Raw genomic sequence first — 20,063 nt, forward strand, 5'->3', positions numbered from 1 at the left:
CACACTCTAAAATGTCCACAATTCTAGCATACAAATGGCAGACTGATGGACTGACCAACTGAATGAATAAATAAGTACCATAAGCAAATACTATCTTTGAATCCAGCAAAGAAAACCCAATCATTTTCTTCTTAAAGTTATTTTTTAATCTTCTTTAAATCCCTCTTTCAGGGAGAGAAATTTCCCGGGAAGAAGCTGTCATGATTCAGATATTAGAATATTTTACTATTAATATCTCCAAGGGCCTTGAACTTCTTTGTCGTCTTCGAAGAACTAAGCCGACAAGTTGGCTATTTCTGGGACTGAGCATGTCTAGCTGTTTTCACAAAGGGAAGAAGTTATCACATGAAAACAGATTTTTCCTTTATGGGTCTAAGACATGGTGATCATAACAACTCTAATTATTATTAGTGACTCTAAAAATTATTATGATTTTATTGGACGATATGACATCTATTAAATACATCTACTATATCAAGTGTTTTTCTTTGTGTATTATAGTGTTTTTATTCACCTTCATAAGAACCCTCTAAAACTGTTACTAGATGGGTCTAATTTTGCATATGAAGACACTGACGCTTGGGGCCCCTGGGTGGCTCAGTCGGTTAAGCGGTCTGATTCTTGATTTTGGCTCAGGTCATGATCCCAGGGTGATGAGATGAGCCAGGTCAGGCTCTGTGCTGGCTGTGGAGCCTGCTTAAGATTCTCTCTCACTCTCTGCCCCTCCCCTCCTCAAAATAAAATAAAATAAAATAAAATAAAATAAATAAAAACAAAGACACTGAAGCTCAGAAAAGTTAAGTGCATTATACAAAGTCAAACTGCTAGTAAGTAGGGAAGCCAGTGTTCAAATTAGGCAGCTAGCCTCCAAAGGACTAGTGGGTAGATGGTAAAGTGATACCTCATCCACTGCAACGGTATATGAACACAGCACGGGTTGCCTCTCTAGGAAGTGCTTCCTTCAAAACAAGAGGCGTTCAGGCAATGACTACCAGAGTGAGAACTTCAGCTGCACTTGGGATTCAGGTCCCTGGTGATACTCAGCTCTGCCAATTCCACTGCATTGCACTACTTAGTATCGACACGCTTTTATTTTCTAGGTTTGGACGGATCCTATAGATAGATTTTTCATCTTTGTCAGAAAGTATGTCATTCAAAGAGCAGAGGATCAGTTTGGGATCCCAGGTGATATCCCGATTCCTATCTAAAGAAAAGGTCTTGGTTTGCACACCTGTTCTGAAACTGCCTCTCTGCCTTCGTCTTGGAAGCGGACGGCAATCTGAGCTTGTCAAAGTTTCTGTTCTAAAGCCAGTCTCTGCAGTGGGAAAGATGCTACACGGCACCTGCAGTGCACATTACTCTCAAGCAAGCTCCAGTCAGAATGGACGTCAAGGTTCAAGCACGGCCATGAGGCTAAAGATAATCCTGATAATAAGAGGCCAGGTAAGACTCCATTAAACCAGCCTTACATAAGTCACCGTGGTGCTTCCAGAGCATTAGTAACTGGCCAAACCAATGCCCACGTCCTCTCTGTTGGAAGTGCTGAATCTAACAAGTACCTATAAAAGAGAAGTGAAATAATATATTTGTTGAAAGATGGCTCATTTTTCCTCCCTGTTTTTTTCCTTCTCTTCATTTACTTAAATATTAGGACACCATTCAAGTCTCACCACCCATTATACAGCTTTCAAAACAAAGGAGTTTGATAACGTGCTGAGTTCATCATCCAGCCATGAATTAATTAAGGTAAGAATCATGACCAAGTTTCTAGAACCTCTAAAATAGTGAAAACAACCACCTTTTATTTTTCTGAGGGCCCACAACTAGAATTCTAGCCCTTAAGCAAGCTCTTCATATCTGTCTCCCTTTCTGCTTCCAGTTCTTTGCCAATGTCTCCAAAATGCCTTTCCTGGGCATCTGGAAGAAAAGGGATCTTCCTTTAGGAATCTGAAGCACGTGGGCTGTTGTTACTTCCATAAGTGAGGCTGGTGCAAGGAAGCCCTGGCAAGTGGAAGGCAGAGATAGAGCAGGGGAAGAGCGGTGAAGAATAAACACGCCAGGAGGTTTGGAAACACCTGACAGCAACTGGTGTGCCACCACGGGGAGCCAGGCTGCTCTCCTGAATAAAGATGTACTGCCCCTTCAAGCCATCTCACTTATAAAATTAATAAGTACTGGGGCGCCTGCATGGCTCAGTTGGTTAAACGTCCGAGTCTTGATTTCAGCTCAAGTCATGATCCCAGGATCGTGGGATCTAGCCCTGCATCTGCCTCTGTGATGAGCATGGAGCCTGCTTAACGTTCGCTCTTTCTCTCCCTCTGCCCCTCTCTTCCACTCACGTGCACACACACACTCTATCTCTAAAATAAAAAAAAAATTAAAATAAGTACTAGGGATGTAATGTATAACATGATGAGCATAGTTAACACCACTGTAGGATATACAGAAAAGTTACTAAGAGAGTAGATCCTAAGATTCTCATCACAAAGAGAAAATTTTTTAATTTTCCTCTTTTATACGAGAAGATGGATATTAGCTGAACTTATTGTAGTAGGCATTTCACAACATATGTATATCAAATCATTCCATGGTACACCTTAAACTTATACAGTGATGTAAGTCAGCTACTTTTTTCAATAAAACTGGAAAGAAAGAATGCCTTCCTTCCCAAAAGACTGGCTGCCAATTTTAACTACAAGAGTCAGCACTAAAAATGTGACCCTTTCCCTGTGTAAAGACTGACAAGAGATACCCTCCAAGAACCAGCTCTCTGTGGTAATGGAAAGGAAAGGAAATAGGAAGAAAGAACTGAGAGAAAGAAAAGAAGAAAGTAGGGAACAAGAGATCTTAGTACAAACCCTAATCATGATGCTCTCAAAACTGACCAAGTATGTCTTCCCCACCCTACCATTCCTGCTGTTTCCATCTAACAAGATGTTCAGGGACAGTCTGGAGAGACAGATGAAACAGAAGAAGGTGCTGGTTGAAGAAAAGCCACTGTTTCACCTCTCAAGAGCTGTTCTTTCTTTTGGTTCCATGGACACAGCTGGACTGTCAGTCCTGTGGCTACATGAAAAATCCTGCATCTACAAGGGAGATACAGGACAGAATGGAGGGAGGGGAAAAATATCTAAATTAGAGGGAGACCAGGATTTCAAACCACAGCTGTGCATTCCACAAGCTTCATAAATAATATTCTTGGATTTACTATGGAGTCAGTCCTGACAAAATTTATACTACAACTTGAAACCTAATTGAGGAAGGTCTTTCAAAAAAATGTCAACATGAGGGGCGCCTGGGTGGCTTGGTCGGTTGAGCATCTGACTTCGGCTCAGGTCATGATCTCACAGTCCGTGAGTTCGAGCCCCGCGTCGGGCTCTGTGCTGACAGCTCAGAGCCTGGAGCCTGTTTCAGATTCTGTGTCTCCCTCTCTCTCTGCCCCTCCCCTGTTCATGCTCTGTCTCTCTCTGTCTCAAAAATAAATAGACGTTAAAAAAAATTTTTTTTAAATGTCAACATGAGAAAAGGCAACATTGAAAAAACTGTTTTGTTAAGAGTAAGAATTAATGAAGCATATTTAGGGGAGAAAGAATTTAGTGATGTGGGAGAGAGACAAATACACAATATGCAATGGGGTGGTGCCTGAAGGAGCTAGGTTCTTGATCAGGCAAAAGGATCAAATCAAAACTTTGGTTTTTAGCAGAGCTTAGCAGCATAGAGACTGTGAATATCTGGTAGGAGTCACCCAGGACTGACAACTGTCCAAGGGTATGGTGGCAGGTCAGGGTTCTCTGACTGAGAACTCTAAGGCTACTCGTAGAGTATTGAAGAAAAAAACTGCCCTTGGGGTCCAGCCAGGGTTGGAAAGCAAGTGAAACCAGGAAATCACCCAAGAAGTTCCAGCTGAAAATGAGATCCGAAGCTTGGCATGTCATAGAACAGCTGAGAGGACAAGTTCCAGTAATAGCTGACATCTATATAATGTTCCTGGTTTATAAGGTAACTTGACATTGCCTACTTCACCTTATTTCTCAACAAATCCTGTGAGGTAGTCAGGTAGAGTGGGTATCACTATCGCTGTGTTCCCAATGAAGACATGGAGACTTGGAGAGGTGAGGTGATTTGCCAAAGTCTTATCGCTGCTAAGCTGGAGCGCAAGCCCTCCAAATGCTCATTTCACTATACCACGACCTCAGAGTACTGGAAATATCATTAAAGGAAAGATAGACTTAAGAGGACATAAGTCAAGGGCCAACATCAGCAGTGTGATGTGCATGAACTGGGCAGACAGTGGTAGAAGTGGGGCACTGGAGGTTCACCTAAAAGCGTGGAATGATGGCAGGTCAACAGTGGCACCGAAAGTAATTTAGGGGAGTGGGCATTACACTAGTCCTCCCAAGGTTTGAGAAATTAAGGCCACTGAGAGAGCAGGGGAAGCCAGACTCCTTCAGGACAAGGAATTATGAGGAACACACTATACAGGCAGAGAAGGCCGGAATATTTCCTCACCAGCAGCTAGGGCTCAACAGCTACAAGACAGCTTGGGGTAGAGTGAGTGTATGCATTAGTGAGTGAATAAATGAATGGAAGCCAAAGGAGCAGGGCAGAGGGTTCTGACCTCCAATACATGATCAGCAACAACACGGCTGAGCAAGATTTCAGGCCAAGAGGTGGTAGGGTTCCATCAGTGACAGGAAAGGAGGTAGAAGAGGTCATGGAACCTTCCCAAGATTCTAACTAGAATATTAGTGTGAGGATGTGAGAACTTCTGTGAGCTTCAACTGAGACAGCATACGTCAAAGTAGCTGATGGTGCCTGGCAAATGGTAGGTACTCAATAAACTTTGGCCAAAGCTGCAATTGAGTCACGTGGACCTTGGGGAGTTTTCTCCTCACTGTTGACTTGTCTCTCGGTGAAATGTTTACTGATACTATTCTAGGCAATGTGTTTGAGGTGATCTAATAAGGAATCAGACATTGACATTGCTCTTACCCCCAGGGCACATCTGATAGAGACTACAGTATAATCGGGTGGCGAATATTCACTTGGTCAGCAAATAATTATCAAGCATCCGCTATGTGCCAGGCACTGGTGATACATCAGCAACATCACAAAGTCTCTGCACACACAGACTTTATGTGGGCACGACAATCAGAAACAGGCAAATATCCTCAGATGGGGTTAAGTGCAATGGAGAAACACAAGCAGGTAAGGAGACAGTAAATTGGGTGCAGGTGACTCTGTGTTAGATGGGGTGATCCAAGGAGGTGGTAAATGAGCAGAGACCTGAATGGAATAAGAGAGCAGGATATGTGAAATTATTGAAGAACAGCCTTGCAGACAGAGGGAACAGCAAGGGAAAGAGCCTAGAGGCACAGAACACCAAGTGTTCAGTCTGGGATGAATATGATAAACAAGAAGTTGGTAGGGACACAGTGGAGCTACTGAGAAGTGACTCCTACCTTGGGGTGTTGGTGCATCTCTGGGGCGCATGACAAGGAATCCAAGGTGGCTTCTTAGAGGAGTAGGCACTTGGGCTGGACCTTAATAGAGAAACACCATTTGTACTCGTGGCAAAGGAACACTGCAAAGCAAAGTCCAAAGGGAGGAAAGCAAAAGGTGTATGTGTGGAGAACAAAAAAGTTTGGTTTGGATGGAGAGCACATTTGATAGAGGGAAATGGTTAAAAATCATACTGGAAAGGTAAGACAAGGCCAGAATTGAGAGAAGAGGGAGTGGGCAAGAAATGGCAGAAGGTAAGGAGACATGTAATTTTTGAACATGTACTATCCACTAGGCATGGGGATAGGTACTTTGTAATATTTCACTTATTTTTTATTTATTTCAATATATTTCTTAGTAAATACTTCCTGATACACATTGTCAGCCTCATGTTATAGGTGAGAAACAGGCGATGGAAGGTTACACCTGAGTGTGACTCGTGGATATTGAGGTAAGGAGGTCAAAGTTTGGGCAGGGGAAATCACGGAAGGTTTGTAAACACAGGAGGGACATGGGCAGCACCATGCCACCCTGGGATGAAACAGGCTGCGACTCCAGGACCAGGGGACAAGCAAATGACAGTTCAGATCTCAGACTATCAAATTCTGGGATTAGTGGTCTTATTTCTCTTGTGTTCCCAAGGCCACAGGGCACAACACTAGGTCTACATTAGGTTGTCAGATCTTGATTAATAATCTACCTGACCTGAAGTTCAAAAACAAGAAAAGCACAGCACCTGTTCAATGTACTCCTCCTTGTCTTGTGAGTGGGGTTATGTGTGAGACACCGGGGCTGTTCTTTCTGACAAGTCAAAAAGGAATGACTTACAGGTCCTTTGACACTGAAAAGTTGCATTTGTTTGTTTTAAATAAAACAGATTGTAACACACCAATACAATGGAACACTACTCATCAATAGAAAACAATGAATTACTGATACATGCAACATGGATGAGTCTCCAAATAATTATGCTGAGTGAAAGAACCCAAATTAGAGAGGCTACTGTATAATTTCATTTGTATAAATTCTTGAAAGTGCAAACAAATCTGCATAAGCAGAGAGTGGGTACCTGGGGCGGGAGGTGGGGGGACAGTGAGAAAGGGAGGGTTACAAATGGACACGAGGAACTATTGGGTGTTCCTCCGATATGCTCATTATCCTCATTATGGTGATGACTTCACAGATGTATATGTGTGTCAAAGCACATCACGCTGTACATTATAAATATTCATAATATAGTCTATGTCTATTACACTTCAGTAAAGCTGGGGAAAGATATAATGGTGTAGAGCTTAAACAGGGGCCCTGTAATCGTATGAATTTCTATAACTTTTGTGGCATAGACTTCTCATGTTCATAAATATTGGTGTTCTCTGCTTTCTGGCCACATACTTAGGCCACATTTTCCAGCCTCCCTGGCTATAAGGCGTGGCCAGGCCCTGAGTTCTGCCAATACGATGTTCTCCTTCCCCTCCCACCCACTACCTGACTGGAGGAGACTCTGAGGACACATCGTAGCTTGGGTCCCTGCACTCTGGAGCATGGAACCCTGTCCCCACCCTGCATTCACAGTGGTATGAATGAGAAATAAACTTGGAACCATATAGAAACACTGAAATCTTGGACTTGTTAGAGTGGTTAGTCTCCTAGACAAGGACATTATATAAATAATAATAATTAATAGTAAGCAATATAATATACAGTCTATTAAACCTATAAAGTATCATGTAAAGTGTATCATTAGTATAATGTGTTATATAGTACATATTAATAAATTAATCAGTGTATTAATATTCCTAATACCAACATTAATATTGGTAGCAGAACAGAGAGCAAACCATTGAAACTTAATAGGCCTTAGTTTCCTCCTCTGTGAAAAGGTAGAAGGTTTTTCTGCTTATCTCACAGGCTATAATAAATAATAAATAAAATTATGTATGTGAAAGCTTTTTGAAAATAAGCGTACCTTTCACCTACAATATAATTACCGTAACTGCTATTATGAATATCTCTATTTGATTTCCTGAGGCCTAGTTTATGGTTTTACTTCCAGTGAGGTCCAGGTGACTGTTCTTTGTTCCAAGCCAGAAAGACCTCACCCTTAGCTCTAGTAAGTGCCTCATACTTGATATGATATGAGAAGATAGAATCTGAAGACCATTCATGGGGACCATTCCTTTTGGTACAAGATGGGAGACACATGGGTAGATACATTCAAATGTAAATTCATAGATAATGGATACATTTAAAAAAAATAAAAATACTATCCACTATTCTTTTTTTTGTTGTTGTTAAAAAATTTTTTTCAAGTGTTTGTTTATTTTGAGAGAGACAGAGACAGCGCAAGTTGGTGGGGGGGGCGGGGAGAGAGAGGAAGAGAGAGAATCCCAAGCAGGCCCTATTGTCAGCACAGAGCCTGACATGGAGCTTGAACCCATGAAACTGCGAGATCATGACCTGCGCTGAAACCAAGAGGCAGATGCTTAATCGAATGAGCTGCCCAGGCACTCCTACTACCCACTATTCTTCATATTAGGGGCTTCATTTGTATTTTCTCATTTTATGAGTTTCCCCCCAAAATCTGAACCTGAATTTGATTTCTGGAAGGTCACAAGGGAAGTGACAAAAGACAGATGTATCGATAATTGAAACCATCACTACTGGAAAAAGGACCTGAAATGTCACTGAGTGCTAACAATTCACCAGCAGCAGCAGAGGGATCACAGCAGTATGGGGCCTGTACGCGCCCACTCAAGAACTCCAGTCAACTCCTGGGATTTGTTTCAGACTCTCCTGGGTAGTGCTACCATGCACATAACAACAAAAAGTTGTGCCAATATCATATTTGAAGTGGGTAAAGTAGGACAACTTCAACGAATGTCACCTCTTCATTTTGGAATTAGTGACCTTAATCTAAACGATGCCACAGTTAACAGATAAGCCCAGAATCTCAATGGCTTATTACAAGATTTACATCTCACATCTGTCAAGAATCCGCCACGGCTCTGTCGCACATCATTCCAAGGCCCAGGCCAGAAGAGCGGCCCCTGTCTAGACCATCAGACCCACCCCCAAGCATTGGTGGGCACTGCCCTAAGGATTCAGATGCTGGCTAACATAGGTCTCAGTATTTAAAAGTACAGACTAAGCTAAAACCTGTTAAATGAAGTGTATCCTATCCTCCTCGATGAGTATGTGTTCATAACAAACCAGAAGGCCAAGATGGAATGGCAGCTTGTTGGACCCCTTGAGGCTCCACACAGAAACATCACTGTGTAGGAGGAAGTGGCCCCGCCTAAGGCTTGCCCCCTTCCTTCTCCTCCAGCCCAGCCCACCCCAGCCTGCACTGGGGAAGCTCCCCCTGGCCCCACACTCAAGCTCCATTCTCAGCCCGTTGGCCTGGGGCTGCACACACCAGCAGTGTGGGCTGTGCCTGGGCGCACAAGTCCAGGACGAAGCCAGGGAGCAGGCCCGTGGCTGTGTAGGAAGAGGGTCCTGGAGTCCTGGGTACAAGGACTGTGCTCTGGAAGATGGGAAGTGAGGACCAGTGAAGCCAGAGGAACACCAAAACAGGGTCCAAGCCAGGGTCTGCCTGAGGGTGACATGTGGGGGCTCTGACAAAGGGAAAAGGAGCGGTGTTGGAAGCACACGGAACTCTGTGCCTGAAGTATCACGTCCACCTGCATTTCACCGGCCAAGCCTGATGTCAATGGGGCAGGAATAGAATATCATTCTGCAGGAGTGTATAGGTGGGGGGGGGGGGGGGGGGTGCTACATCAGAGAGAGGGATGGTGAATATTTTCACCAGGAATAGCATCTTCTTTCCTTAGACACCAGTACTGGGATGTTTAAGGAAGGAGGGGGAAAATATTCAGGAGTTTGAAAATAAATATTAACAACTCACAACTGGTTGATTTCTAAACGCAGTGAAATGGCAAAGTGCCTTGCAAATAGCAAACACTCAGTGAAAAGGGGGGAACTGGACTGAAATATGCCAAAATGGAAAATGCCCCCACAATCCCAGCATCCTCTGCAGGAAAAGGACAATTACTTGGCAAAGGGAAAACAGTAAGTCTCCCGGGATACATTCTGGCTCAAACTAATAACGTGTTGCTTGAGGCAACCAATTTGTACAAAACAAGCCAATCCTGAAGTCGGGGGTGGTGGGGCGGAGGGGGGGAGGGTGAGCAGGCGGGGCATGCAAGTAAACCTGGCAGCTGCTCCCGAAACCCCCGCTGTCCTCCCTCCCACCTCTTCTCAGGAAAGCTTTTCCTCCGGATCTCACTTCTGCAGAAAAAAGGCAGACACGAGTAGTTTCACAGGCATGTTGAGTGAGTCCACCTTTCAGCCAATGAGATCTGAGAGAATAAAAGAAACTGCCTTTCTGTAAAGGTGGTTTATAAAAACTAGCCAGACATAAAATAGAACATATTTGGGGCTTGATTTAGCTGTTTTTCTACAACTTTAAGAAATTTTCTTACCACAGACTGGATGCTAGCTCTTAAATAGGAGGAATTCTAAAAACTACATTATATTGCCATCATCATAATGGCAACTCCTTACCATATTCCAGGAACTTTATGGACCTGGTCTCATTTAACCCTCAGAGCAAGCTTGCAAGGTCAGTATTACCATTATTATTTCCATTCCGCAGCTGAGACACTAAAAGTCAGTGTGATTAAATAATTTGCTGACGGGGCACCTGGGTGGCTCAGTTGGTTGGGTGGCCGACTATAGCTCAGATCATAATCTCGCGGTCTGTGAGTTCAAGCCCTGCGTCGGGCTCTGTCCTGAGTGCTCAGAACCTGGAGCCTGCTTCCAATTCTATGTCTCCCTCTCTCTCTGCCCCTTCCCTGCTTGCTCTCAGTGTCTGTCTGTCTCTCTCTCTCAAAAATAATAAACAATAAAAAAAATCTAAAAAGAAAATAATTTGCTGAATATCACAGAGCAGGAGAGTAGCGGAGATGGTGTTTGGTCTATCAAACCCAGAGAACGACAGCTTTCCATTACACTGTAACTACCTCCTGCCAAGAATAAACAACTAGCATTACATAAGTGAAAACTTAAACACAAGTACATGACTGCAGTATCTGAAATACTAGCCACCCCCCTCTAAAGCAAAGAGGCCAGCACTCAATACTCTCCCCCAACAAATAAGCCTGCCCCAAACAGACACATCTATCATATAAAAACTTTCAAAATAGCTTCTGTAACATATTTAATTTTCTAAATTCATTTTTCATTTTTTATTTTTTCTGATTTTTAGAGTGATCTAGGAATATTATACATAATTCAGATTTGCAGAAATATAGTAAGGAAAGTCCCTGAGATAATCAATATTATCAGTTTGGGATATATCTTGCCAAACTTTTTTCTATATACTTAGATATATATATATATATATATATATATATATATATATATATATACACACACACACACACACACACACACACACACACACGCACACACACAGACGAATACAGCAAAAGTATATATAGGCCAATATAGCAAAATGATTATACATTCTATCCTCTAACCTTTTTCTTTTTTTTTTAATGTTTATTTATTTTGAGAGAGAGAAGTGGGGAGGGGCAGAGAGAAAGGGAGACAGAGAATCCCAAGCAGGCTCCAAGTTGTCAGCACAGAGTCCAATGTAGGGCTTGAACTCACAAACCATGAGATCACGACCTGAGCCAAAACCAAGAGTCGCGCCACCCAGGCACCCCTTTAACCTCTCTTTTTCAATTAACAATATAATTGGATCACTTTCCCTGACTGCATAGCATTTCATTTTACTTGATTACTTGGTTGGATATTTGGGTTTTGTTTGCTTTTACTAATATAAAGAGTGCTGCATGGCATACTCAGGTACATGTCTAGTTATTTTCTAGGGACAAAATAACAGTTACAGAGTGTGACATTTAAATTAATACTAAGGGTTAGAAAGGTCTTTCCACACTCCAGGCATGCAAAGTCACAATTCTCCACTCCCAACACAAGAATGCTTTCAATCATTTACACTTTACCAAGCTAACAGATATTCTTGTTTAATCTGTACAACTGAATAGGGATTAATCAGCTCTTTATATCACTTCTTTGCATTTCTTCTTTTATGAACAAACATATTTACTTTTGAACTAGCATGTAAGCCAACGAGTCTAGCAGGACCCACCAAGCCATTCTGTAGATAAGCAGGTGAAAAGGCTGAGCGAGGGATTTATTAAGCATAAGCAATTCCTTTCCCCTTAGTATAGCTGTGGGAAATAGGCTCTAAGTGGAGCATCAGATGCAGATTCCAGTTTCTATAGCAAGTCACACTGCTAATGATGGTTCCAGAAAGACTATAGATGACGAGTGTATAGTGTCAATCTGCATATCTTGGGCAGGGAAGGGAGAAGACTTTTAAGTTGTGTTTGCATCATGTTATGGGCTGAACTGTGTGTCCCCAAATTCAAACGTTGAAATGTTAACCCCCTAGTACCTCAGCATGTGGTTGTATTTGGAGATAGGGTCTTTAAAGAGATTGTTAAATTAAAATGAGGTCTCAAGGGTGGGCCCTAATCCAGTATGACCATCCTTGTAAGAAGAAGAGATCAGGACACAGACACACCTAGAGACAATACCATTTGAAGACATAGGGCAGAGACTTCAGAAGAAACCAACTCTACTAATGTCTTGATCTCAGACTTAGGGCCTTCAGAATTATGAGGAAATAAATTTCTGTGGTTTAAGCCATTCAGCCTATGGCCGCCCTAGTAAACAAATACAATTAGCACTCCACATAAGTTGTCCATTTCACAGTAAAAGAGCTGATGAACACCCTTGGTGCTTCCACTTTGAAGGGCTAACATCTTGTTGACATTTATAACCCTGTGTCTAGCACTTCTCTCTGTTTCTAGATGAACTGTAAGATGGTGACATGAATTTGTTCTTGAGGCTCATGGCAGATGTGACTCCTGCCAAAGACAGCTGCCCTTTTAGAGGAAATAGCATAATCCATTTCCTCACTTGATCCATAATCTATTTCCTCACTTAAGCTGAGAATTCATTCTCTCCCTTGAAAGAAGCATGAAAAGTTAACTCCCATTTCTGAAGAAAGCCTATGTTAATAAAACATTAATAAAGAGCCTTTCTAAGCTCTGAGGACTTTGCAAATGGAAGGAAGAGATGCCACTGTGGTAAAGTCAGGTAAGGTGAGAACAGATGTGTTAGGAAAAAAGCACTTTAGCACATCTTCAATAAGATGGCCTGCCACTCACTGCAAAAGAGCCCCCAAAGAGAATTACAAAGACCCAGACCTTGTCCCACCTAGACTTCAGCACCAGGAAAAAAAATGTGTGATCTAAAATACATTAGCTTGGGGGTCAAGAGACTTTCCATGGCCATGTCTCATCAAGGTGCCAAAATTATTAAGAAAAAAAACAAAAAAAACCCAACATGATTCTTTGGATCTGAGGGGCTTTTAACTTGTTCATGAGTGAACTGAACCCTCAAGAAAGAGGATCCATTGCTTATTTCAGGGGGGGAAAAAGAAGATAAAACGTTTAGAGAGGACTGAAATGAAGAATAGCCAGTTGTGCCTGGCCAAAAATCTCTTAGGGTTTTAAATGATTCAAAGGGTGGGTAAAGGACAAGGAATTATAAGGCCTGACTCTGCTGCTAATACTTAGTCCTTGGCTTTTCCCCCCCATAAAATGAAGAAATTCTACTAAGTGATCTCTTAAATTTCCTCTAACTTTAAAGGTCTATGATAGTTAAAGGATCCAAACCAATCATTATGATCCCAGACAAAATACGAAGCCGTCTATTTCCAGAAGCTTCTGGGCTAATGACAACACTTGAGAGGGCATGGCATACTAGCACTGTGGTTTGAGCTTTTTACGTCCACTGATATTTTGTTGAGTTTGAGTTAACATTTTACTACCTGAAAAAAGCACAGCTCATGATTCTTTTTGGAGCCTGACTTTGCTGGGTACTGAGTGCTTTGCACAAGAGCCTCAGTGAGCAAGCCCTAATCTCATTTACACCAGTGATATTATACCACTCACCCGGGGAGCTACTTAAAGTGGAATATAACATCTTAAATGGGTGAATCTGATGACATACATTTAAAATATTCCATAAAATAATTAAAAATTATGACCAGATAAACTCATTTCTATTTTTCCAAATTCTCTTTCTAGATGAGTATACTTGCGACCAAGGTACCTGGAAGCAAATTTTTCTTTTTTCTGAGGTGGGAGGCAAGGATATAACATTGATGCAATCTGGCAACAAGACTGAAAACATCCACTGGACACCTCATTAGTTCCATACACTGTACTGGAGACCAGACTGTTGGAACAATCCAAGTAGGAAAATATCGGTGTTGCTGCCCTCAAGGACCTGAGTATCGTCGGGAAATGAATGAACCACTCAAAGACCTCTCCTGCCAAAAATAGAAGAGCTGGAACAGGTACTATGACCTAGAGTAAAGCTGGGGAGAGAACTTTCTCAGGGTAGCTCACTCAGGAATGCCCCATCTTTAGGAACATACACGGCACAAAGTAAGGATTCTGCATGAGAAAACTTCTTTTGAATTTTGTCTTAAACAATCAATAAGACTTTGTCATATGGGGGGAAAAAAAGGAGTTACTCAGGGTAAAAAGCAGGAGTAAGTAGAGGAATAGAAATGGAACATTTTGGGGCACCTGGGTGGCTCAGTTGGTTAATTGTCTGATTAATCATGACTCGGGTCATGATCTCATGGTTCGTGGGTTCGAGCCCCATGTCAGGCTCTGTGCTGACAGCTCAAAGGGTGGAGCCTGCTTCAGATTCTGTGTCTCCCTCTTTCTCTGTCCTCTCTCTCAAAATAAATAAATAAATAAATAAATAAATAAATAAATAAATAAATAAAAATAAACATTAAAAAAAAGAAATGGAACATTTTGAAGCATAATGAGAGAAACAGTACGATTGGGGTTCCATCCATTCTAAATACTAAATGTCTTTTGAATCTGTTCAGTTTCCTCTAATCTAATCCAGTCCCCTAGACAAGACCACCATATACGCCACCCAGATTACTGCAGTATGTTAGCACTACCAGTAATATAACCAATAACTACCATGATTCCCAAGGAGCAATGAGATGAGTGATCCTTTGAGATATCTGTCACAATGATAATGTGATATGGAAACACCTGTGATTTCTGTTGACGATTAAGTGGGAGGTATTTCTAGTACCACTGGGGTTTGTTGCCTGCATCCATAATTGAGGGAAACGCTCATTGTACTAACTTCCCTATAGGTGAGAGACAATAAATACCTATCCTCCAAATTCATGGCCCCTCTGGATTCTAAGTGGTCACAAATACCCAGTATTGATCACCCCTCCAAATTCATGGCCCCTCTGGATTCTAAGTGGTCACAAATACCCAGTATTGATCACCTATTTAGAACTGAAAGAACAGAACATCTTAAACTCTGCCTTCTGGGACTGGGTACAGAGAAGTGGTCCTTCCAGTGAGCTTAGCCACAAGAGGGATACAGCTGCAGAGTGTTGACAAGCCTCGGTGTCAATCTCAATTTTGTCACTTAACTAATGTGTGGCTCTGGGCATTGGTGTCCTCATCTATAAAAGGAAAATCATAAGACTGAAAAGAACACCACAGAAGATAATCAATAAAAGGCATTTCAGCTGTCACTTCCTCTTTAGGATTGACGCATTAACAATTCTACAAACGACTTGTAGAATTTGATTGGAGACCACGTTTGTTTTTTTAATTTTTTTAAATGTCTATTTATTTTTGAAAGACAGAGAGACACAGAGTGCAAGCAGCGGAGGAACAGAGAGAGAGGGAGACACAGAATCTGAAGCAGGCTCCAAGCTCTGAGCTGTCAGTATAGAGCCCAACGCAGGGCTGGAAACTCACAGACCACAAGATCATGATCTGAGCCCAAGTTGGACCCCCAACTGACTGAGCCACCCAGGTGCCCCAGGAGGCCACAGTTTTTAAGTTAAGTGGTCCCACAATGTCTAGTTTAGATTCTCTGTTTGGAACACAGCATCTTAAACTCTGCCACTCTTTCTCAGATTTTGCTCCACACATTTGGTTAATAGCCACAATAACCTATTTCACTAGCACAGAAAAGCCTTCCCCAACTCGCCATCTTTGCACTGTGGTGACTAAATAGGGAAGAGACTGCACAAAGTATAAGACAGGTGAGATTCTGAGACACCCAACTTAGAGAGTACCCCCCACCATACCCACACACAACCATGTACATTAATTTTTAAAAAAAACATTTAAAAGGTTACAGCAATCCCCCAAAACAGAACAGGAAAAACAAAATGAATGGAGACCGCCAGAGAGCTGCCCAACATTTTTTGAAGACAGGGGAAAGAGGCGTCCTTCCACACGAGCTGCTCCTACATGTCCTCTTAATTCCTTCCCATCACGAAGCTACAGTTCAATTGGCGAACACACTTAGGCATAGGTAAATGGAAAGCAGGTCTGGGGAGAAGGGTCTCACAGACCCATATGAGAATAGTTGATTTCTTCCACAAAGTTCCGCCGTATAATTTCAATGTGCCAGGCAGCATGCTGAAAATGTAAAATGAAGAACGTGGCATGGTTCCTGCTTCCAAGAGGGCCTCAGTTGAGTGGGACCCCCAAACAAGTCATTGCTGTCCAATAAGATGAGCTCATAAGGCACATTTGCACTTACCTCCTGGGGAACGCATAGGAGGCAGCAACAGCTGTGCAAAAGGGTCTCTATAACCCCTTCCCACAACCCACTGCGTTCATAAACACTGGCCTCTCGTGGCACCAGGCAGGTGAGCCCACAAGACAGAGTTGGGTTGAATTCCAGCACTACCTTTTTGAGTTGTATTAGTTCAGCCAAACCATTTAATCTCTTTAGCAATTGTTTCTGCATCCATAAAATGAGGGATCAATATCTATTTTTAAGATTGTGAAAATTAGAGATTGTGTGTGTGTGTGTGTGTGTGTGTGTGTGTGTGTGTGTGTTTAGCACATTCCTGGCACATAATCCATATTCCATAAATAGAAACTATTTTTAAAATTATGTATGAAAATCCTTTTAATGGCAAAGAATCTGTTTGCAGATTATTATATATAACTTACCTATTTCTGTAGTCATAAAAACTGGCAAATACCAGTTTTACTCAATAAACATTTGTGTTTCTGAGAAAACTTTGGAACCTCTCTGGAGAAACTTTCAAAGAAACCAGTCATTAGAGGTGTTTTTGCCTGTTTGTTTGTTTGTTTGTTTGTTTGTTTGTTTGTTTGTTTTAAGCACTGACTGAAATCCAAAATGCACAACTTAATAGGGACAAGAGTATCAAGGATCCTGGGGCAACCTAAAAACAGAAATGTGGCCAAATTTAGATACATTAATGAAAGAGAAAAATGATGTAATTTGTTTCTTAAAAACTATTCTACTGTTCTTTGATTTTGAGGAAGAGACTATTGTTCAGGAAGAATATGAATATTGATGAAATTTGTAGCTAGGCAAAATAATTTAAAAAACAAATTAATTCATTTTTGTCTTCGAGGAAAATATATTCAACGCAAAAAAAAAATCATGAAATATGAATGTGTCTTGAGAACAGTAAGAATCCCCCTGTTACCCCACCATGCATGACGATAATTACTGTTTACCGGGAGTCTGGACCCCCAATTCCGGTCTACTGCTCTGCCAGCTGCAGCAGGATTAGTATAAAACCGACAACAGAGAAACATGTCACATCTTGTAAGGAGTCACACACCCCTGATGATTCTCTCCCACCACCCTTAACTAACAACAACCAGAGAAACATTCTGAGCATCTAAAAAGTTCTTGTCACAAAAATTGAGATCTGAAGTCCATAGCTTTCTACCCAGCATAAACACTTATTTCTGAGACAAAGAGTCAAGAATCCCTGGAGATATTCTACTGCTCTGGCAGAATTCCACTGCGATCAGTTAAATGCAATGAATCAAGAACATATGGTCTACATTTGTTTTAAAACCCATGAGGGTTTAACACAAAGTCTGGCAAAATGTAGTCCTGGGTCTGTTGAATCTAGAATTGAAAAAAAAAAAAAATGGCCAAGAGGTGTAGCAGAGCATGAGACACAGCAGGGCTAACTTTGTAGATCCAGGGAAATTCATCAAAATATTTTTTTCCGGTTTCTCTGGTTTCCCAACACTTTAGCAATGGCATGAACTTCCAAGTCAAATTTGCCAATTTATGTTATGTACGGGTTTTACTGACCAGGTAGTCAGTATGGGCTAATGGAAGGCTAAATGTATTTTTATATGTACATAAATATATGTGTATATGTATGTATACAAAAATATATATATAAAGTATACCTATATACACACATACATACATTTGCAGAACTTCTCAAAGTCTTTCATAACCTAATACTTGCTAGGACTCTCCAACAAAGAGGGCACAGCATGATCTAACATACTGGCCCCCGGCATCTTGGCTTTTCTTGAACTGCTGCATGGAACACACTTGAGGGAAATGCTGGACTCCTAAACCCAAATGGGACACGGATGTCTGGGATGCAGATGACCCTCCCCACCTGCAATCTCCGTTCATTCAAGGACCCACTCAACTGACAATCATTAAACACCTGCTGTGTGCTCTATCCAGTCTTGACATTCCTCAGTTGGCATATATGCCTGAGCATTCTAATCCTACACTTCAACTCTGCACTTACCTGATAGGTAAAAGAAAATCAGAATGGAAGCCCACCACCTAAACAACAGCTTGTGCTACTGCAAACATTTCTGTGTTTTCTCTTTCCTGGTTGCAATGGACTTCCAAGGCAGAAGGCTTATTTTTATTCCCTCGACACTCTTCCTGTTTATCATCCCATGTAAAATTAGTGGCATTACAGAGCTCTGCTGACTGGCGAAGATGACAGGGCGTGCCTGTTATCTAGGGAAAGGGGGCCCCCTCGGGAAGTAGGGGGTGAGAGAGGAAACAAGTGTTAATAAAGCTCTTGCCTGTTCTCAGCTCTCCCGTCATTTGCTCTGGAGAGCTGCATCCCCGAACAAATATCAGCATACCCTGTGATGTAACCAAGGTGAGGGGATTTGTTTGCCTTCCTCCTCCTAATTACCCCCTTGGTGAGAAAATGAGAAGAAAGTGTAGGCTGATCACAGAGTCTCTGCCTCCACAATTGTGCTGGGAATCAGGATTGCCCTGCAGGGCTGCTGGATCCCTGCGGAAGTCCTGCCACAGAAGACAGGGAGGAGTCTGCGGCTTGCTGCAGCCCAGCATGGAGCAGTGGGGCCAAGGGACACAGGCTGGACCCGGGCCCCCATAACCCCCTGCACACAGAAGATGAATCACAGAGTTTCACACTCACACAGCATGCTGCCAGGGAAAGCCCGGGCCAGCTAGGCTGAGGGGTCTCCTGATGGAGGCTGCAATTCTTCACCCTCTACCTCCCTCTGCAGTGCTAAAAGGCATGGGGCAGGGGAGGCAGATAAATACCTCAAGTCTCCCCAAGGCAGTTCCTCCCAAGGACCCTCAAGGCCTCGGTACAGAAACTAACCACACTGAACTTCCCACAGCACCTGTCTGCATGCACTCATGGCTCACTTCGGAGGACTGCAAAACCCTCCTCAGGTCTCATCCCACCATGTACACAGTTTACCGTCCTCTTTAGGGCAGTAAAGGAGTAGGCAGAAATTATCCTTATTTCCCATATCAGAGGGAAATGAGGCACAGAGCTATGGAATCAGGATTTTATTTTGTGAATTCCTACTGCACTTTGCACCGTACGAAGCACCTTCACACACACCCTGTTGCCCAGCCTGGACACGGACCCTCTGCCCCACTTCCCAGATGAGGAACGACAGCTCCGGGGAGAGGGCTGTGCCCAGAAATATGGACAGATGAGGATCTGCTCCATGGCCTCACGATGATTTCGTTTATCCTGACCGAACAATCCAGCCTCCAAGTAGAGCCTTCCAAGAGTTGGCCACTGACACAGCCCTGGTGCCAGGCGGTGGGCAGGTAGTCAGTACAGAATAATAATCGGCACAGATCTCTTGGAAGCTCTCAATAGCTCAAATGAAAGCATTTATAACTTCTCTACGACTGAAGTAGAAAGATAAATGTCACAGGGTTAGAAATATTTGGTCACTCTCCTAAACCTTGTATTTACTTATCCAGGAAGAGTTAAAGGCTTTTCAAAGCCAGAACTCCAACATGACTACACAAGTCAGGATGTTCAGAAAGAGGCTCATGGAGGTCTTATATCTGGGGCTGTATCCAGAGGCGGTCCACACAGCCTAGGCCGCTCACCACCCTGCCTTTCATTTTTCCAGGGCCCAAAGGGACACTGCTTGCCACTTTTGGGCCTAGAAGAATAGGCGGGTGAAGAGGGAAGGGAGGTGGCTCTACCCTACACAGATGGAGGCATTCCTCTGGGCCAACCTGGACCCTTGGCTGATTACTAAAGAATGAGGAGATTTCTTTTCAAAGTGGAGTGTCTGGAAACGTGTTTACATAACACCATACTGTGGGCAAATAGCAGTTATCTATCA

The 20,063-nt window shown here is 42.6% G+C and overlaps 1 protein-coding gene and 1 long non-coding RNA gene across 6 annotated transcripts in view; one reads left to right on the top strand and one right to left on the bottom strand.

The window, feature by feature from the left end:
• Nucleotides 1-20,063, bottom strand: part of STON2 (stonin 2) — a 153,010-nt gene that overhangs the window by 68,814 nt on the left and 64,133 nt on the right. For 2 of the 5 annotated variants that reach the window (XM_045451768.1, XM_045451767.1), the window contains one exon: nucleotides 5,463-5,543. The exons of the other annotated variants lie outside the window; for them this stretch is intronic. In XM_045451768.1, coding sequence (XP_045307724.1) covers nucleotides 5,463-5,543 — 81 coding nt within the window. The remainder of the gene's footprint in view (nucleotides 1-5,462; nucleotides 5,544-20,063) is intronic. 5 annotated transcript variants of the gene reach the window in all.
• Nucleotides 822-14,275, top strand: LOC123584166. Its single transcript, XR_006705207.1, has 3 exons — nucleotides 822-1,443; nucleotides 1,652-1,746; nucleotides 13,689-14,275. It is a non-coding gene; the product is annotated as an uncharacterized LOC123584166 (long non-coding RNA).

Source organism: Leopardus geoffroyi, chromosome B3 (assembly GCF_018350155.1).
Source record: "Leopardus geoffroyi isolate Oge1 chromosome B3, O.geoffroyi_Oge1_pat1.0, whole genome shotgun sequence".
Classification (NCBI taxonomy): Eukaryota; Metazoa; Chordata; class Mammalia; order Carnivora; family Felidae; genus Leopardus; species Leopardus geoffroyi.